The following is a 21,776-nucleotide window of genomic DNA, read 5'->3' as shown; positions in this document are numbered from 1 at the left end:
GCCATATTTTAAAAATTTGCACTTCTATTAGTGTCGTTTAGTTATTCTTTATATAGCCTGCTTTAATTTTCTCTGCAATTTGAATTCAAACTAATTTCCTTGTTGTTATAACAATTCATCCCGAGAGCTCACTAGCTCACACAGCGATATTGTGCATGACTAGTAATGATGATGGTGACCACAATAAACAGATTTTTAAATAATGTTTCTTTCAATCTCCTCCAAGTAACGGATGTAGATGACATGTAGAAATTGAATCCAGCAAGAAATGTAGGCTATATACATAGGCCTAGGCCTATTTGTATTTTTGTTATCATTAGCTATTAAATATTTATAGTTATTGTTTATTATTTTAGTTGAGAAAACTATTTTAATTTTACTCATTTTTATGTAGTAAGCATTATTCATTATTACTGTAAGTCATTAATTTAGTGTTTTACTGGTAAGAACTATTAATAGTTATTATAAATTATAATTTATTATTAATAATAATAATCATCATTAATCCTATTATTTATATACTAGAATGGAAGTAGACACTGAAGAGTTTTTGCAGAGTTTTTCCTTTTTGTTTATGCAAAAATAACAGAAATTAGTTGGTGTATGCATTTGTATGTATTACCATGTTTCTTAAAAAAAATTGTAAAAAAAAGAAAATTCCTGAGACGTGGCATTATTTTTCTGGTAGGCCTAATTGTATATTATATTTTTGCCATTAATAATCAACTTAATTTAGTTTTAAATATGGATTATAGTCCTCATTCACTCAATCTTCACTTCTGAATTGGCATTTACTTCTCATGTACAAAATGCACAGCTCACAATAGAATGACGGGAATATTTTTTTCTTAAGCCCTGTCCACACTATCATTACCGTATACTATTAATAGACATGTCACATGTCTGGACAGGCTTTTATTAATTCCTGTATATCATCATGTTTACATTAATTGCTAGAAATACTAGCACCGTTTTTAAGTCTGTTAATTTGGGAAATACCGAGGGAAGAGGCCGGGGAGGGTGTTCACAGTTGCTGTAAAGCCAATTTGTTAAAAACAAAACCGGTAGGCCATCTAATTGTATGATTTGCAAGTCCATGAAGTCCATTTGTCTCAGTAAAGCTTGTAAATTTTGTGAAATGGTACATCTATTCACACCTAGATGTTTGACTTTAATTCAGGCATGTAATAGGACATGCATGACTACAACTCTTATCAACGTGCATCAATATATTCTGCAACTGTCAGCAGGCTCCAATACAGCACATTGCTGCCATGTATTATGTGCTAACATCGTTTTTGCTATTATATTTATTAGATGGACAAATGCACATTTAATTGAATTTTTTTCTAAACTTTAAGATGTAGTCTGCCAAAAAATTATAATAGGAAAATCTCAAGAATTCATTTAAATTTTGAATAGCTCATTTAAAAGAATACAACTTTAGGTCATTAACTTCCAACTACAAACAAGGTAAAAATACTGTATCTACAGATATTTTACTCTAAGAATCCTTAAATTGATTATTAGCCAATTTAATGGTCTATGGGGGTCATAGAAGTGGGTTTTTACTTTTTAGAAAGCAAAGTAGAAATTGCCTTTATCCATATCCTCGTAAATTAAAGGAAGACATATTGTCTGACTGAATAATTTATGAACACTAGGAGGCTTAAAACATAGGCTAGCAAGTTGATTAAAATAGGACAGAGGTAGGAACATTGTGGACAAGGGTCAAGTATGTCATCCTTATAAATATAATGTGGTTGTATTATATAGCACTTTATACAATTGATAAATTGTCTCAAGGCAAAAGTACTAAATTAGTAAATAAAGGACTAATAAATACAGGTATAATACTACAGAGAAAAGGTGCTTTTTACATTAAAATAAAAATATGGGGTTTTAACTGAAGTTTAATAATTAACACCAAAGCTGTTTCACAGCTTAGCGCATATGCAAATGCTTTATCTCTGTACATCTTCCGTCAAATATTAGGCATTAGGCACTTCATGCAAGAGGACAGGGAACCGTCTAGAATGGCTATTCAGTTAAGCGCCCTATTGTTTACTGTTGTCTTCACGCTCTGATGAGCACAAAACAACCGTCCACCCATCCTGTTGCGTAAAGTGCCTATTATGGCTGTCTACGGACCATTTTCAGCAATCCGACTCAGAATTTTTTTGCTGACAGTTTGATAAATCCGGGCCCTGTTGCTTTCTCACATTGTATGACAAAGTATTCTTGGTAATACAAGATGAAAATTCACAAGTCAGGTTTGTATGCAAGCTGGTATATTTATTTGGTACACACTGCATTACAACACGAAGTTCACAAACTACAAAGGGTAAGCGAAACAAAAAAAAAATCAAACCGAATTCTCAACGAAAAAAAGGACTTCATTAATGCACGCTTTATTGCGAAGTAAATAGAAATCTTTAAATTTGTACAAAAAGAACATAAATACAATCTTCAGCTCATCAAAATCTGGAATTTACTCATAAGAGTGAAAAAAATTAAAGCAATGAAAGAAAAGGGAAGCATCTTTTTTTTTGGCAAGTAATATAGATTAAATATATAAAAAACAATGTATATCTGTACAAAAACCAATCATATCTTAAAAATATTACTCAATTCTAATTTCAACTACATTAACCACTAATATTTAAAGTCTACAATTCCAACTATATATTTAGCTCTAATATGTATATCAAATAGAATAGTAATTTATATGGAAATTTCAATATTTAAGTCCGATATTAATGAATTCTACATTAGTGCACAGAGTATATAATTATGGTTGACTATCCTGTGCCCATTCTTTCGTCTCAAATTAACTATACAGGTGAAAGGATTTTTTTCTCTTTTGAAAATTTGAATGGTGGTGGTTTTGAAATCAGCTTCAACAGGAATATTTTGTAGGTGGAAGCAGTATTGCACTATGGAGAGGGTTTGGTCTAGATATGGAATGAAACAGGAATTTTGGTATAAGCCAGGAACTTTGTACAATAACTACTACTACACACGGATATTCTCCAGATGGTTGGTAGCACACTTTAGACACTTAATGATGGTTACCTGAAACTATATACAATATTTAGATCTTTGTTGTTACATTCTTTCACATACTACAGCCATACATTAGCAGACAGGGTGGTGTTGTAACACCAATTTAAGAGCTGCATGACATGGCGATTAGGCCTTCTATCCAAAAAAACCAACTTTACAAACAATATTGTCCTGTGTATATAGTAATGCACATTAGCATCTATATCAAATACAGAAAATAATGCACATTTATACAGTTAACAAAAAAGATAATGGAAAACATGTGATGTAGATTAGACTGTGCATAAGTTTAACAAGGACATTCACAATTTATGTAATACCTAAAGAGGATTTCTTGCAGCTTACAATTCTTACAATTCAGTCTAATTCAAATTTTACTGCTGGGTCTCTTCCTCGCAGATTATCATTTCTTGTGTCTGAGAGAGCCAAGAACAAGCAGAAGCCTACAGCACTTGCAGAGCAATGCAGATTTTGAAGAATATTTAAAATGCTAGTTTGTAGCCAATCGAATCAAGCATACTTGTACATGAAATTGATTAATAAACAAGCTTTTTGGAAGAATACATTACATTTTCTATTTACCAATGTTTGATGCTTTTCACAGAGAAATAAGTTTAGAATGTAAAATGTTATTACATCATTTACTCTCAAAATGATTTTGACTTCTTAATATGATTTTTAGATCTGATTTCAGGATTTCCCTTAAATTCTCTAGTTATATTAACTGTTAGTTTGTATGAATTAAAAAAACAAACAAGAATGCAAAACTCAATGTCTGAACACTTAATACAGCTGTTAATGTTGCATTTATAATGCTGTCTCAATGGTTACTTGTTAGGAGGCCGCTTCACTTCCATCACCAGAGCCAATCTCTTTCTTGCGTTCTCGTACTTTCTCAATGCGTTCATTCTGTAATGAATTCAACATTTATTCTTTATAGGAAAGGAACAACTAGAGACAAGTATATCTAAAAAAATTAAGGTTTTTGTATAATACAAGTACCATACAGCTTCAGGGCACTGTTAAAACAAAGCACATCCACTATTCCCATCACATGCACCGCCAGGGGAAATTTAATTTCAGCATTCCCATATAATTATGTTTGTATGGACTGACGCCCGTATTCTTAAAACGAAATTTAGTCGAACTTCAAACTAGAACTTCATTTAGTCTTAGTTGCAACTTCAATTTGTATTCACAAACAATGTAGTAGAAGTTCTAACTACGACTAAATCAAGTCCTAGTTGTAATTCAGCTGAAGACGACTGGCAAGCAACAACTATCAACCTAACCAATAAAAAGAGCTAATTTTAATAGCAGACGAAATTTTAGAGATCGGAAGAATATTAAATTGCCGTTATCTTTCAAAAACATATTTCCTCATAATTCATAATTGACCATTATTCGCCTAACTAATATTATATAATAATAATTATATTAGTTGTTAACATCAAACGATAGAGAAGTTGAACTGTCACTAAAAATTTGCTTTCTTTGAAGAACTATTATAGTTGAGGTCGAGCGAGGGCGGCGCCATCTTTGTTGTTGTTTACGGTGAATCTACGTGACCGCAACACAAGAGGATTTCATGAAAATCAGGAATTGTTGCATGTGGCTAGCAAAACATGCTAATTTCGCCTTTTGGAAGCTAAACGTAATGTCCCTTTTCTTAACACCGTGGAGATACATCAGACCTACTTATACAATCGTTTTTATTCATTTCACTTTATCGTAAGTTACAAAAAGCACGTTTTCATTGGGGTAAATATTTAAAGTCGGCGATTTAGCCTGACCCTAGGCTGACTAAAAAAATTCGGCCTGCGGAGGTATAAAGGCCAACTCAGACAGCGTCGGCCGACGCAGCCCGACGCGATTTGTTGTCGCGTCGGGTCTGTGTGAGTTGAACGCAGACGCGATGGTGTGCGTCGGGGGCAGTCGCGTAGTAGAATATTAAACATGTTTAATAATTCTCACGACGGCTTAAGACTGTCCCCGACGATAAATCGGGTCGGGCTGCGTCGGCCGACGCTGTCTGAGTTGGCCTTAATTTTAGGTGAGGTTCGCGTAATTTAGTCATAGTGCTAGTCGAAGTTCGTTTTAAGAATACGAAATGACGTAATTTTTAAGTTTTAGCTCGAACTACGACTAAAGTTTGTTTTAAGAATACCAGGGAGAGGATTCAATTCCAAATCAAAATACACAGACATAGAATGGTTTATAATTATGTTAACACAGGCTCTCTCTGCTGCTTACAGTAACTGTATACACCAGGGGTGGATTGCTATAAGCGGTCTTTAGACGGTCTTAACGCTTAGGAGGCTTTAATCGTGACATCACTACTGTTCTATGATTATAGACCATTGCTATACCACGATCTAACTAGTAAGCAGTCTTAAATTTTAAAGCCTACTTGGAGGAGGCTTAAAACAGTCTTAAATCATTTTCATCATGGCACTACAGGTACTAGACCTATGTCTGATCGTCAAAGAATAAGAATCGAACGACGAATATTCCATCAGCTTCTTAGTGTCTGTAAAAACTGGTCTACGTTTATTGTTTTGAGCAAGCGTAACAGCGCCCTCAATTTTATGTTACCAGGAAGTGCGTGTTTGCGTTTCAATACTCAAAGCTATCTACAGTAAGTGCTGAAAACAGTTATAGCAATGGTCTTATTAGAGTAACTTTTAGTAAGACCGTCTAAGTTATAAAGTCGGCTTTATTCGAGAAGTTAAGACCGTTAATAGCAATCCACCCCAGTAAAAGTAATAATAGCATTTAATTCTTGTTAATAGTGAAATGATTTGTGGCTAGGAGCATTAAGTTAACAAGTAACATTTAATCAAAATAATCAAGAAACAACAATTTGCAATTTAGTAACTTTTAGTCAACAAACACTGATTGGCAAATGGGAGTGGGCATGACATTCAGTGTTTGACAAACAGTACCACAAGTGTAAAAGTATGGGGAAAAAATGTCATGGTTTTAAAAACACTGCCCACTGGTAGCGAGAAATAACTTACAAGTAAAAGTAGATGCTAAATTGTAAAAATACTCATTCTAGCATTCCCATAAAATGTTGAGAGAAGCACGTAATGTTGGGAAAAGCATGTAATATAATCCGTCGAAAACTTTAAAATTTTAACGTCTTAAAATAATAATTATATCATCATTTTCACTGTATGAACACCAAGTCTCTGAATTATGGTTTTTACTATAAGTACTATTGTTTAGAACAGCAATTTGCAACCATCAAGGCAAATTTAAGATGTTTTATAAATACCAAATATTATTTCAAACAAAATTTTAATTATAAAATTACCAAATTTAATTATATACGAATATTATGCATTAAATGATTCAAACAAAAAAAACAAAGCAAATGCTTTACTGTACACAGCCCAGCTAAACCTAAAGAAACTAGAATTAGTCATTTTATGTTAATTTGAGTATTAAAGCATAGCATCTTAATAACCTGTTAGAGAGCATACTTAATCATGATGATTCATGCAGAAATATATCATGCAGAAATTTTGGAATCACACCATAAGCACGCACTTTCATTTGAATGCACGGCAACTGTAAGCTTGATCAATAATACATTCATGGTAGAACACGAATACCTAATGATTCCACCAATCACCACATAAAATAATCCAATTTGCTGCAGCAGTGCACGGTGAGAGCCTTATGCAATGTAAACTACTCCTAATGACTCATCGTCTTCAAGACTGCGTATGTGTTCTGTCATATAAAGTACATTACACCTCACTATGCTAATGCTAATCATATTTCTAAATGACAGTTATCAAAACTCTTGACTCAATCATTCCATACGGTATTGGTAATGAAAACAAACTGCTTAGGATTAGGAACAACGTGACATGTTATTATACAGCTGTATACTCGGTATTTCTCCAAATACTTGTGAAAAAAACCTTGCAAGTGATTTAGTTGGAAATAGAAACCACTTAATGCATACAATACCTTTTCTTTTGCCTTCTGCTTACGCTCCTCCTCCAATGCTTTGTAATTTTCCTCGAACTTCCCCATGTCAGCATCAATCTTTTCTTTGGTAGACTTCATGAAGTTGTTATTCTGTTCCTTTACTTTCGACTGAACCTGCAATATCTGCTCGTTCTCTTTGGCCAGTTTTTCTAATAGACTACTTTCCATAGACTGTGGTAAAAGAAATTTCAGTTGGTCCTATTTGGAATGTTCAACTTAAAATACAAACCAAATGTTTTCTTTGTTTAATGCATCATATATTTATACTTATTTTTCTTAATAAATTTGCCACATTCTTCAGTGAGAAACAGTTTCCATTGACAGTATAAATTAGATTTTAAAAGTTGTGAACAAATTATTGTGATACTTAATAGGTGTAAAATATTTATACCAGTAAATAATAAACATATTATATCTATTATTTAAATGTGATACATGTTAATTAGTAATATTTACTGGTAATAATTAAAAATGCTGTTTCAAGGGGTGCTCTCTTTTGGGAGAGTATACGCAATTAGTCGGCTTATCCAGTTAAGTATTCACAAAGTAAACAAGGAAAGTCAAAGTAAACTACTAAAAACATACATTTAATTTTAGAAAATTTGCAATATACAGTACTGTACGTGTAATAAATAAAAACAAAAACAAGAATGCTCCCGTGCTCTCAGCTCTACACACTGCTCCCAGCAAAGCATCTTGCAATTTCCAATATTTATAGCAGAAAATATGCCTACAATTATAATTTGAGCCAAAGGTAAATATTTTTGAATTCCTGTACAATAGTAAACTAACCTTTAAAGGCACAAGCAAATATTAGGTAATTGCAATTGAATCTATTTCTTTTCCCCATGGCTGGAGAAATTACTATTGCTGCAGTAGTAAAGGACAAAGTTTATTTTATCAACAAAGGCCAACAGTTGTCTTATAAAATGGACTCTTCCGGAGTCACTCAAACAAACAACCGACCAATCAGAAGGGGACCTAAAATATGTCTTATAAACACTCCTGTTTATACAACTACAATACTTTTGTGGGAACTTAAGACAAATATACCAGGGATGGAGCTGAGCAGAATGGTTCAATAGAAACAAACCACCCTCTAATGATTTGTTAATGGTCCAACTAATTACATGATTGGACTAGTTTGGCGGTTTTATTTTAGCTTCTATCAGACCACAAGGAATTATTTCATCACTAAACTGACATGTAAACAAATAACAAAAGCACATTGATCTATTTTTTTCAAAAAATAACTATAAAAACTACCGCTAACTGAAAAATAAGACTGTGTTAAACATACCTTCCTTCGTTCTTCTGCCGCAGCTAACTTGCTGTTTATTTCATCCAATGAATGTTCACTCTTGCTCTTAGGGGGTGAGGGCATTTTGCTAGTGTTAGGCACTTCTTTGCCAGGCTCCAAATCCAAAACAAAAGCAACTCCTCCATTAGACGTCTTAGTTTCTGCACAAGAAAGCGATGGAAATTTAATTAGATTTGGGTTTACAGAATAAAAATAAAATGTACAGTACCTGTACTTATACATGGATCTAGTTAATCATGTTAGTATTTTGCATCTGTGCCCTTTGCTATCTCAAAATCTGCTGGCTTTATTTGTATTGAGAGAAATAATACTAAATTGGAACACAGCAGAAATACTTGAGCAAGGCACTACACTAAAAATATTTTTACCTGGCTTTTGGGCATACAGAATACAAACTGATAAATCCCAACGCCTAAAGCTATAGGTAAGCATCACAACATCAAGCCACAACAACTACAAGTAGGCTATATACAGCGCAACTGTTAATGAGAAGCTATCCATCAAATTGACTGAATTTTAGAATAAGCAGGTCAGGCCTGTCTATAACAGTAATTACCGGATACACAGAAAAATAATGCTCATGAACTCATTATGGTTTGTCATTAACTGCCACTACTCGTCAGATCCTCTCAGTATTGATCAACATGGCATTATCATCACATTATCATAATCATCATTAAATTTATTATACAAAAACAAGCCTTTAATTGCTACTTGTACTGCGTGTACAGCATGTCATACTCTATGTACAGCATGACACACAAATCTTGGAATTGACACAAATTACACTATGTGAAAGGCCAAATGGTGCGAGTAGGTTGTAGCAGAGTGCATCGCAGAAAAGAAATTAAATTAAATTTTAGCCTAACAGAATACTACTGAGTAGCGATGGTGATGTCTAATTTATCGTTTTTTTTAAATTAACATATTTTTTTTAATACTCAGCTCCCAACCTGAGTAGGTTATTTGTTCATTGCCCAGACATATGATTGGATTTTATAATTTCCTATTTAATGCACATTTATTTTAAAATCATTGTTTCAACAATTTATTAACTGGAGAAATGCTTACAGTACAATGTTACTAATCGTATTGTAGAAACTGTGATACTTTTCTGTAGTACTCCTAATTTAAAATGCCTGTTCACCCACTCACATCCTCTGTAAATTAGATTTCATTATATTCTGAGGTGAATATTAAAATTTCTAGCTAGCAACAAAGAGAATAATGTACTTTATTCTTTCAGGATTAAGATTTTGATGTTGACCTTTTTCAAGATGATTGAGACAGTGTGCTATGACTATGATAACGGCAGACAGAATCGCATTCAGTATACCACCTGCTACATGCCTCACAACACACATATTAAGAGAAGAAATATTGGTTTTCCATACGTCCATTACTTTAACCACCGACATTAGTCATAATGATGAAGATAATCATATGCCGTACGAACAGTCGCTTGCCACTCCTTGCATCCAATATTCAATGTCTTTCAAACGAACGAGTTAAATATTGCTGTAGCTCACCAAATGGGGTTTTTAAAAGTCTTTTTATAGAGTAAAAGAGGTTATTTTTTTCATGCTACAGTAAATTATACTTAAATCTGTTTTATTAGTATATATCCAACATAATATTCAACACTGATTTTACTCAGAAAATGTTATCTTTTAGCAATTTGGTATAAAATAGGCTCCCGCCATAACCTGATGGCCAATGTAGTGTAATAAATCATTCACAACTCAAATCTGCTAAATTTGCTTGAATGATATTGCATTAAGAACAAAACCATACAGATAATCATCATCATTGCTTTCATGCACTGACAACTTGTGACAACTAATTTTTTTTTTTTTCTGTGATAAAAACATTCCATGACTTACCAGAAGGCATGTTGTTCATGTAAATTCTGGTTGAAAACTTTGCTCTATAGAATAATATATATAAGGCACTATTCACCAGTAAGGACTGATCTGTGGAAGACAATGAACACTATGTCAGTAACAACAGGCCCGTATCGGGGGGGGGGGGCCTTTCTAGCAAACCCACTCTTTTCTGGCAAACCCCCCCCCCTTTTCAAATTTCCCAAATACTAAAGTCCTCCAACCCAACTAATGCACTGCAGAGCCACCCAGACAAAGACCTTTTCAAACATATCTGCTTTTATAGCATTATTTAGACAAATAAAGCACAAAAATCCCCTTGCTTTGGGGTTTCGCCGACCCCACCGGGGCTTTGACCGTGGACCTTACGCCCAGAAAAACCCCCTTGAAAGAACCTGACTACGGGCCGGAACAATATCTAGGCCTTACAAAGTAACCATAAATAGGTGAAATTACTCCAGGCTTTAGATTATACAGTATTTGAATATATAGACTAGTAGCATCTCATTTGAAATAGTCTAAACTACAGTAAGAAGTGAGTGTATAGGCTTAAGAATGAATTATTATAAATACAGTAAACTATAACATTTTACAATCTGTATTTATTTTTAGGAATTTAAAAAGCTAATTAGCAAAAATTATTATAAGCATGGATCATTAGGGAATAGGTCATCATTAGCAGATCAGTAACTAAGGCCTGTCCATTATCAAATGGATATTAACATCATCCAACCATTTAACTAACTAGACATATTGCATTGGCTGCAAACCCACTGAATACAAAATTTACTATAGGACCCTGTTGTTTTTACAAATTCATTCATTTCCTTTTAATTACTTTGTTGGTAAATAAGTTACCAGATCATCAAAACTTTACAGTAGAGTATAAATTATAACAGCACAAACAAGTGTATACTTTTATTTTCACAAACATTGATTTTTTTTTTGGCTGTAGACAAAAAACAGCCAAATTCATTGGGGTTCAAAGGAGGTGTTGGCTAATGCATTAAAAGAATTTTCCAATCCAATTTCCTACCATTTCACAGACAGAAATGTGTCCCTTTAATTATGTCCTGCTATAAATAAGTGAACATAATGTTGAAATTTCTCTGCCCCTAGTCCACACTTTCGTGTTTGCGGGATTGGCTTTGAATCCTAGGCTACACCCCTATGGAAATTTTAAAAAGGTCCAGACTATAAATTGCACTTTTTTGCAGATATATAGCCTAGTTACTGCAAGTATCTTGTCTTAGGACATTTGTTCTTTTAATAAAGGTAATAAAAGCGCACCAAAAATGCAACTGTTAACTAAATTCAGCCAAATTACATGAAGAAAGACGTCAAACACTGCGACCACAAGTCAAGCAAACAGAAGTACGACACGTCATACCAGTGAATCGGACTATCACGCTTGAGAGATTTGTTTACCCCATGAGAGCCAATTGTGGTTTGGATGGTTTTTATATTTTTCTTATTTTCCGATAAAACTACCCAACCAATCATATTAAGTTTTTTATCAAGCTTACTATATTCCCTTTATGAATCCACTTGGGCCAACTCGAACCAAGAAATAGTCTGTGAGTGAGGGAGTAAGAAACAAGCTCGGAACAGCCAAAAACCTCAAATTTCTTGAAACTAAACTGTAAAGATTTTTTTCATTTCTTTCTCACGAATTGGTAGATTAATATTTTTTACAACATAATCCACTTGGGCGATTACAAGAAAGTCATAGATTTTGTACCTAAAATGTACTTTTGTGAGAAAATCCAGTTTTCTCCAATGGCTAAGGCAACCTTGGAGAGCAAATGATACAACATTTCCATATGCATCAATATGGCTACTATCAATCAAAACAAAACCATTTCTTTTCATACTAGCCTATGCTCAACCACATTTTTGTTGTACTGTAATAAATCCAATTTGTACCAAAACCACATTTATTTATTTATTTTTAATTTAGTATAAAGAATACAGTAAGTAAATAGACTTTCAGATAGGCCTATAAATTTAGTATAAATAACACCCACAGAAAAGAAAAATTACTGAATATTAATAATTTATTAACAATTCATGAAAATATATCAAATTAATTTACACGAAGACAGGCCTAGATTATAAAACTGTTACTATGGACTAGGCTAGCCCACATACTACATGTACATGGCCCTACTCTAGCTAGGTCCATAGTAGTACGCCTACTACTAAGCCTACTACTTAGGCTACGCCTAGGCAAAGATAATCTATCTTAGGCTTAGAAGCCTAGGAGGACCACCCTAATATGCAACCTACACCCTACTTTCTTATAGGCCCTAGGCTATATCATATATACATATGTTTCATTGATGTAAAGTAACTTGAAACTGTTGACTTGAATATTGCTCAGGGAGCCTCAAGGGGAAAACAGACAATTGATATCATGACCCAGGCACGGTTCACAACAAAATTTAAAAACAGAAACCTCCCCAGCCTTGCCCACATTTTCAAAATAGTCTTATATGTAAAATAACTATTCATGATTATATTTTGTCCCGAATGTACTACCAAAGTCAATAGGCATATATACTGACAAGATTCCGATTATTTTAAAGTCAAAAGCAATTAAAAATACAATAATATAGGCCTAAAACATACCCTTTTCTTACTCTTGCTGTCTTTCAACCTGTTCCACACAGAGAATGCAAAGAGAACATGCGTGTGACGACGAACATGGGTGGAACACTAGCTGTTTGCCATGCGCGAATGAAGTAATTATTCAAATTATGTAGAAATTGCATAGCATTCTGATTGGTGAAAAGGTGAGCTATCGAATTATTTATGAGGGCGCCATTTCGTTCTTTACTATCGTTATAGAATACTGTAATCGACATCAACCGTCGCACCAAATTGGTCGCACGTCATTTACTGGAAAGATCTGTCTTTTCCATCCCTGACAGCTTCAATTTAATCATTTAATTTACAGTAATTCAATTAAAAAAATAATCACTATTATGCAAAATATTTAATAAATATATATATATGTAGGCCTATCGAATACATACAAGCCTGAATACTGTATTATTTATATATATAACAAAAAAGAGCTTACGTTGTTGATTGTAGTATTTGCTCTTTATATTTTCATTTTTATAATTCGTATTACAGTGCTCTTATTTAATGTCGGTATAATCTTAATACTTGTTATTCTGTATTTTGTTGTGTTATTATATTGTATTTTTGAACTTTTAGTGTTTACAGTATTGTTAAATATTCTGTTGTTCTTTTTCAGACATATTTTATTTGTTCAGTTGTAAGTTACTTTCCTCTGTCATTTTCTTTGTTCAATTTGACATGCCTGGTTTTTGTCATTGTCTTTACAGGTTGGGCGGAACAGGCAATTACTGTTCGCTTTTCTTTGCCAAGATTGATTAGTTGAATCGAATCATAGAGCATAGAGTTTCTTTGCTCTATGCTTGAATACATTACAATTTACTGCTTGTTTTTTTTTACACAGATGTATTAACTTGTCTTATGCTTTAAGTTTTGTTCATTTATTAGGGTGGAATTACAATTTAGTTATAACATGGTTATAGCATCGCAGTGTTGAGCGAAAACATTTTAATTTCGAAATTCTGAATTTTCATAGATGAAATTTTGCTTAGTGTTTTAGTTGTGCTGATTTAACCATTATAATCCTTGGTCCTCGAACTCTTTTGGTCCAGGTACATCTTATATAAACCATTAAGCCTAGTATATTGGGGGAGTTTTTGAACGATTAATATTTGCTATTAATTTTTTTTTTTTTTTTTTTTTTATCAAGATCTTTTATGAGCTAATTTCTATTTCTACTTAACAGTTTACTCTGTATAGGCCTACTGTAGCGGTGACCCCGTGGGTTCAGTCTATGACCCTTTACAGAGTGTCGATCTTTACAACTGACCAAACTAGACAAGGCCAGGAAACGTCGTATTTGTCCCACAACACGTGCGTGTGTAATTGATTACGTTAATGGTGTCCTTTTGTGGGATCTCAATCCAAGGCGTAGATCAGAACTGTCCATTGGAAATGAAAGATCCTTTTACGATAATAGAACACGATGGCTTTTGATTGTGTTTTAAAAATTTTCTATGCAATCTCTCAGCCCACAGGCCATTCGGTTGCGATTTTCAACAGAATATGAAACACATAGGATGGGTGTAAAATATAGGTTAGGCCAGTGTTCGGAATAGTTGCTGCTGGTTTAAGAGTATTGGTGCAAGGCTATCCAGAATGTTTGATAGTGCATGTTTTCATCAGTCGGGTAATGCAATACCATGTAGTCTCTGTATTTAGGCGGGAAGAAGCGTACCATTACGATCGAAAAACTGGGGGTCGTCTTATACGCGCAACACATTTTTTATTAATTAAATCATGTTCGCCTTATGTGCAGATTGTCCGTAACACGCGAATTTACTACTGAGATACTAACTGGTACTTGTAGTGGGCCTATGATGAACGTATATGCGTGAAAATAAGATTTTGACGAACTTAAAAGCTCATAAAATGGTTAATTTTTAGAAGTTTAACCCTACATTTGGCTCCGGTTTTAGCCAGCTAGATGTATTGAGACCATAAAAAAAACAGCAAAATGTAGGAATTCCGACGGTGAAACAGGGAGTCGTCTTACTGATATATGGCCGACATACAAAAATCGTCAAAAAATCTTCTCAAAATCGGGGGTCGTCTTATCGCAAGAATATACGGTAAGATAATAATTAACTATAATGATGATCGAGTTTCCCAAGTAGACACAGCAAGGACTTTCAGTTTGCTTGGATGAGTGTTATTTATTTTATGAATCTCTCTCAAACTTGCATGCAAACCTGATCATATAAACACAAACATCAAACATTTGCAGTTGTGATTAATAAATCTCTGCATGGATATAAACTTTTATTATTACAGTATGTCACAATGAAGATCAAAACATTTATGAAAAGGGGCATCAACAACTTGCCACTCTTGTCAACCACAGAATACACCAAACAAAATGTGAAAAGGTATTATATTTAGATTGTAGATGGGAAAGTGGAGAATAGGGAAATTTCAGATCGAGTGTGAAAGGGCACTTTAGATTGTAGACAGGGAGACTGTAGACATGGGAGCTAAGTCCACACTATTACATATTTATGCAAATAATGTGAGTTTTACTAGTCTTGGGTGGTTAAAATAGTCTACAGGAATCTCCTTACGGCACAATGCACAGCGTTTGCTCCTGTCTCTTATACACGTACCTATTACCACTGTTGCATACCATTGCACATTGTGATAAATGCTGTTTCTATTCCTATTTACTACAGATACTGGTTCTTTTTACCACCATTAAATCCACAATGGGTACATAATCAACTTGGATATTGTCATTGCTGTATATCCCTCTTCTCTTTTAATTCCAAATACTTTAGATGACAAAATGAGGGACTACGTCACAAAAAAAAAAAAAAAAAAAAAAAAAAAAAAAAAAAATTATGCCATTGTTTTGAATGTGTTCGATTACACATGTGTTACATTTGGTTTAGAGTCTTTCCTCTGGTTTTGTCTTACAGCTCGACCAGGCCCGTGCGTACTCTCAGTTCCATCTTCCTGTACCTTCTGGGGGTTTGTGGAAGTAAGTGAATTTGTTCTCTTTGGCAGTGGTGGAGGAATTAATTCTGGCACAGCTGCCCGAGCTCTGGTCATTTGTCTGGCCGATTGCCTTCGAGGATTGTCATTAATATTCAACCCACTCATTTGTCCAACAAAATTCATGGGGGTAGGCAAAGGCTCGGCTTTTCTGTCATTTAAGTAGCTTGCCGGCGCCATTTTAACAGAGTCGTAAACTGAGGGTGTTGGCAGTTCCACTTGTTCATCATTGCTAAACATACGTCCTGATCTCTTTTTAGCATTCCTAGAGATCTTTCTGCTGGGTTGACTAGTATTGGTAGATGAAGCATCAGGGTTGGCAAGCTGTGCAATATTGTTCTGTGGGGCTGATCCTGCTATTTCCGATCTCAGGTTCTCATACAGTAAATCAGGATTATCACTTGAGAGTGATTCACTCATGCTACTACGAGTTGATACCATGCTAGTATACCCACTGGAATTAGTTTGATAACTTGACTGATCCCAGTCTGGTTGTGGATAATCCCCATCTGAGTTGACATAATTATGAGGTGTATTGGTACTAACAGGGTGGAAGGTGTGGGAACTAAGTTCATTGGCAGGGTTACTGATGGTTGAATATTCTGGTGCCCCATCTGAATTTGTGAATTCTAGTGAGCTGGCATATATGGGATCTGTTGAAACATCAGAGTTCGACTTGCTTACCGTTGGAGTTGTGTCTGAGCCGCCATCATCCCCACCATCACAGGAGCTACGTTTCTGTTCAACTTTTACCGTTTTTTGCATCTTCAAACCAGCAACTCCCTTTTTAGGGGCACATATCAAGTCACGTTTAATAATTCTCTGTCGTGTTGGATCGTTGCGACGCATTTGCACCATATTTTCAAAGTCAATAATATAGAGGAAGCCAGCAATGAGAATTTCAATAGACTCTTTTTCTTCTGCATAGCCTTTTTCTAACTCTTCATTTGTCCTTTCATCATACTGCCACCAACCATTTCTGCCCTCGTAATACCATGTATACTTTTCTACATGTGCAGTTTCCTCATTTTCATTACCTTGTAGTTCCTTGCTAATTTTTACTAGTCTTGGGTGGTTAAAATAGTCTACAGGAATCTCCTTACGGCACAATGCACAGCGTTTGCTCCTGTTGGCAGCACCCTTCACGCACAAGAAACAGAAGATATGACGACAAGGCAATTCCACTGGGTAGATACATGTTTGAAGACACACTGAGCATTCCAATATGTTGTCTGAAGAAAAAGCTTCCAATTTTGCTGTCATTCTGATACTATGAATGATAAAGAAAAAGCATTGTACTGTTTACATTTCAATGTTCATTTAATATTATTCAATGGCTAAAAAACAAAAATAAGATCTTGTTTTGTAAGATAATAGTTTTATAATTATCAATTAATTACTGTTTAACTTATAACAAAATGAGATTCAGAAATATACAATGCAATCATAGAAAATGTCAGAAGCTGAAAAATTGCGGTCAAGTAGTTAAAAATCACGTAGTAGTATCACTTAATATTTTGTAACCTAGCACCCCTCATTATTTATCAAAACACACGCCCAACTCAACCTCTGCTATGCCCATCATCCCCCACCACCTCCCAATTCTGGGCTTGGAGACACAGACACTGCAGCGGAATTTAGAAATAAAAGAGACTAACAGAGAGGGCTGGTTAAGTCCTCCAAGAACACCATATCCTCGGTGCTACTACTATGTAGGGCTATAGGGTGATATTGATAAAGTACATCTCCAGCAAGTGACAGTCTGTGCAGTGTACAAAACAGTCAGTAGAATCAGGGAGTTGTTGTTACTAGGTTGTTGTTAGGCCTAGCTAGACTCTAGTCTCACTACACACAGGCTTTGAGGCCCTGCTAGAATGGGTAGCCTGGCTTTGTAGTAGGCTGTTTTCTAGGCTAGGCCCATGGATTGGTAGGTAAGCAAATATATCACAGAGAGCAAAACAAAACCATAACGGATTAGTACATAAAAGGGTCAATTTAATCTGATATCAATATAGCAAATGGGCATTTTATATACCAACATATTTACCGTAAAACCAGAAAATTTGATAACTGCTTTGACACTTCGATTTCTACAAAACACCACAAAAAGACAGAGGAATCGCTCACATTACCAATTAACTTGTCGCCCTCTATACGTAACCGCCGAAACAAGACGATCGCTAATGGAACGTCATTGGTGCCTTCCTTCAACCATGGAGGAAATAAAATTATTATTTCCTCCATGCTTCAACGCAGAATCGTCCTGCTTGCTGTACTGTGTAGTGGCAGGGAACAGTAATTTCACTGTTCCCTGGTAGTGGTCATCTTGTATTCTGTATTGCCCAATTGACATTACGTTATTTTCTTTTGATAGTTCGTATTTCTCAATCGACATTAATATGTTTATCTCATTTAGTATCCTGTATTGCCAATAATCAACCAGTTCTCGTGTGTTCTATTGCTCAATTTTAATCTCATTTTAATTTTGTACTGCTCAATCGACATTAGGTGCCCTATAATTCAACATTCTCATTTAACATTAGGCTCATTTGACATCATTCATGCTGAACAGGTGTTAATGTGAGCAATTATATATACAGTAGATACATGTATAGATGTTTAATTCGATGCTGTCTAAATATTTAATAACTGATCCTATTGTCGTGTAAGAGTTTTTGTACCATAATAATCCACTGGCTGGGCCTGGCATAGCAGTCAGTAGCCGTCAAATAAGGGCAAGATTAAAGAATATATAGTGGCGTCGGGGGCCTGTCTCTTATACACATCTTGGTGGAGGAATTAATTCTGGCACAGCTGCCCGAGCTCTGGTCATTTGTCTGGCCGATTGCCTTCGAGGATTGTCATTAATATTCAACCCACTACTGACTTACATGGCCAGATGAATGAAAATACTCAATCGATGTGCCACCAAATCATAACCATCCTGCACCATGCCCATGTCACCGGGGACGCAACTGCCAAAAACTATTTTTGGCAGCGAAGGGACGCTGCCAATAAACAATCAACAAACTACCGGGTTTCTGGGTTGATTTGCAAGGTATTACAGGCTTAAATATTTTTTACTTAGGGGTTAATTGGTAAAAATCGCACACAAATCATACGACGTCAATGACAACGCCGGGGACGGCAACTCCATTTTGAGATTAATTTGTCGAATAAAGTTATACTAAGTAACTTCTAATGACGAACTATTGTCTTCAGTTGTCTTTGTTGGTCATTAAACTGTCGTTTTATCTATTTTTTCACGTATGTGAAATTGCACAGGGACACCACGCTGTTTTCTGTATTTTTCTTGAAATCTGTATGCCTGATCACCATCATCATGCACAGTATAATAGATTCAAGTAAGATATGATATAAAAATGTATGCAAACATGCCTTTGAAACAGTTTTTTTTTTTTTTTCGAGTTTTACATACCTTAACGTCGCCGTCTTAGAAAGCACCAGGATTAACCACACCAGGGTTAATCACCACGCTGTTTTTGTATTTTTCTTGAAATGTGTATGCCTGATCACCATCATCATACACAGTATGATAGATTCAAGGAAGATGTTTCAAATGATATAAAAATGTATGCAAACATGCCTTTGGAACAATTTTTTTTTTCGAGTTTTACTTACCTTAACGTCGACTCCGTCTTTAGAAACCACCAGGATTAATCACACAACAGTATCCTTTTATAAACCTCTAAACCTCTAATTCCAAAAATAATCAGTAAATCCTGTGCAATAAAAAAAATACATACTTAATTACTAGAGATAGGTCCCTGCATTCAACAATTATGTGGATATTCATTGTACTGTCATTTACTATCAACTATTGGCGGCGTCACTAATTTGGATCAAGACGGCACGTACGAATTATCTTCAATCACTTCCTGATTTCACGACGTGCACATGACAATCGGGACGCTACGTACCCTCTCTCATTGTGTTGACGTTGGGAACGTTTTATCATGCACGATAATACTTTCTTCCTATTTACTATTTGTATATGAATGAAATACTAATTATAGTTCCGTGCATTTTAGAATTCTGAGAATATTCATCGTAATTGTTATTTTTTTTAAAGAAACATCGTACCGACGTCATTATTTTTGATCAAGACGGCACGTCCGGTGAATAATCACAATCTAGTTTTCTACACTAATTTAAGTGTATGGGTAGACTTGCAGGGTCTTTGTCTAATTATTAAATTGATATCACCATAAGCTATAAAAATGTGTAAAATATAAGCATGAAACTGTACTTAAGTCAGTGGCGTATCTACTTCCCCCTCCCCGAAAATTACTAACCCCCCTCCCCTAAAAAAATCACGGTCAAGTAGTTAAAAATCACCTAAAATTACCTTATTTTGCGAATTAGCGCCCTCAACTCATGGACCTATTATTATTCGCACGGTAGACCGTGCGAATAAGCTCTTATGAGTCTTATTCGCACGGTAGACCTAGCCAATCAGCATTTGACGTTTCATGACGTCTAACCGCGCCAATAAAAGCTTTCTTCTTTGTTTGGCTTCTGGCAGTGTTCACAATCACAAAAGCAGCCATGAAAGCCTGATGTCAATGAAGGTCGGTCATGCATTTAGTGACTATGTACAATTCATTTGTTGATTTCATTAAAGAAATTTCAGGACGAAAATAACCTTGTTGTAGAGTACTGACTGTATATACAACAATCTTCGACAATTTATCACAGCTCCCATGGTCTCCGAGCGCTATATGGTTTGTGTATATAATTAGGCCTACAATCAATGTATCCAGTAGCATTTCGAAAACACTCCCACACATTGGAAAAGGTCCAAAAGGCAGTGAAGAATGTACATCAATATAAATCTTATTTTCCAGTACAATATAGTACATATATTCGGTGGTAGATCCAGGATTTATTATGGTAGAGAGGGATTAGGAGAGACTTTTAGAGATGTGCGAGTCTACAGGTGGGCTAAGTGCAGCACACTGCAGCCAACAATATTAAAACCCTATTAAAACTGCACATAAAATCGAGTAACTTTGCATTAGTTAGGCATCCTCTCATCCTCCTCTGTTCCAATTCCCATCATGATTGGTGCTAAGTAATTAATTTTCTTTTCCCCATTTAATATTTTTGAATGGAACAAAAATCAATATCACTACTAGGCCCCTATGATAGGGGACTATAATACCAGTACATACTCCACAAAGGCTTTTTTCATGGCAATTTCTCAAGGATAGCTTAAGAAAAGAGTAAAAGGTCTGCAGACACAATGCTAAGCTAGGACCTATTGTACTTCAGTTAGGGTTATCGAATGGACTGTCTGTGCTGTTCCCAACTCATACGGTATATGCCGTGAAATAAATTATCATACAGTATTATTTCTATCTACAACATTCTACCGTGCGAATACATTCTTTTTCGACAATTCGCACTACCGTGCGAATTAGCTCTTATGAGTCATGAAACCTTAAATGCTGATTGGCTAGGTCTACCGTGCGAATAAGTAAAAAATAGTTGAGCCATGTAGTACCTCGCAAATCAACCCAAAAACCCGGTAGTTTGTTAATTGTAACGTAACCTCTTCCTAATATTAATAGGTCCATGCTCAACTGATCATCGAGTCCCCTCACTTCATCTTAGTGCCCCCAATCATCCCCCACCCCATTTAAAGACATCTAAATACGCCACTGACTTACATGGCCAGATGAATGAAGATATTCAATCTATGTGCCATTAAATCGTAACCAGCCTTCACCATGCCCTCACGATTTCACCGGGGACGCAACTGCCAAAAAACTATTTTTTGGCAGCGAAGGGACGCTACCAATAAACAATTAACAAACTACCGGGTTTTTGGGTTGATTTGC

The 21,776-nt window shown here is 35.1% G+C and overlaps 2 protein-coding genes across 6 annotated transcripts; both read right to left on the bottom strand.

Annotated features, from left to right (window-relative positions):
- Positions 1-2,274: 2,274 nt before the first annotated feature.
- LOC117104150 (stathmin-like) lies at positions 2,275-13,034 on the bottom strand. 2 transcript variants are annotated; one of them, XM_033244843.1, is made up of 5 exons: positions 12,907-13,034; positions 10,276-10,365; positions 8,372-8,532; positions 7,051-7,242; positions 2,275-3,975 (listed from the first exon to the last, which is right to left on the bottom strand). In XM_033244843.1, the coding sequence occupies exons 2-5, from the start codon at positions 10,292-10,294 to the stop codon at positions 3,901-3,903; spliced, it is 447 nt and encodes a 148-aa protein (XP_033100734.1). In that variant the 5' UTR covers positions 10,295-10,365; positions 12,907-13,034; the 3' UTR covers positions 2,275-3,900. The 2 variants fall into 2 exon arrangements, with proteins under 2 accessions (XP_033100734.1, XP_033100735.1); XM_033244844.1 differs by lacking the exon at positions 10,276-10,365 and having other exon boundaries at positions 12,907-13,020.
- A 2,489-nt stretch (positions 13,035-15,523) lies between these two features.
- On the bottom strand, positions 15,524-21,711 carry LOC117104161 (E3 ubiquitin-protein ligase rnf146-like). 4 transcript variants are annotated; one of them, XM_033244857.1, is made up of 3 exons: positions 21,606-21,711; positions 19,555-19,655; positions 15,524-17,182 (listed from the first exon to the last, which is right to left on the bottom strand). In XM_033244857.1, exon 3 carries the CDS (start codon positions 17,173-17,175, stop codon positions 15,784-15,786), a length of 1,392 nt encoding a protein of 463 aa, XP_033100748.1. In that variant the 5' UTR covers positions 17,176-17,182; positions 19,555-19,655; positions 21,606-21,711; the 3' UTR covers positions 15,524-15,783. The 4 variants fall into 4 exon arrangements, with proteins under 4 accessions (XP_033100748.1, XP_033100749.1, XP_033100747.1 ...); XM_033244858.1 differs by lacking the exon at positions 21,606-21,711 and adding an exon at positions 20,282-20,305; XM_033244856.1 differs by lacking the exons at positions 19,555-19,655; positions 21,606-21,711 and adding an exon at positions 17,960-18,081 and having other exon boundaries at positions 15,524-15,671; positions 15,770-17,182.
- Positions 21,712-21,776: the final 65 nt, after the last annotated feature.

This window comes from Anneissia japonica, unplaced genomic scaffold, assembly GCF_011630105.1.
Source record: "Anneissia japonica isolate Jap-2015-1 unplaced genomic scaffold, ASM1163010v1 scaffold3531_len492141_cov184, whole genome shotgun sequence".
Lineage (NCBI taxonomy): Eukaryota > Metazoa > Echinodermata > Crinoidea > Comatulida > Comatulidae > Anneissia > Anneissia japonica.
Note: the sequence above shows the minus strand (reverse complement) of the source record. Positions and strands in the feature narration are given on the sequence as shown.

Bases quoted from the DNA above. Each gene is read 5' to 3' on its own strand.
- LOC117104150 (XM_033244843.1), bottom strand. The intron at 7,243-8,371 runs GTATGTTTAACA...CTTTTACCACAG, and splicing joins CGGCAGAAGAACGAAGGAAG to TCTATGGAAAGTAGTCTATT. The intron at 3,976-7,050 runs GTATTGTATGCA...AATTCATTACAG, and splicing joins AGCAGAAGGCAAAAGAAAAG to AATGAACGCATTGAGAAAGT.
- LOC117104161 (XM_033244857.1), bottom strand. From the start codon at position 17,175: ATGACAGCAAAATTGGAAGCTTTTTCTTCAGACAACATATTGGAATGC.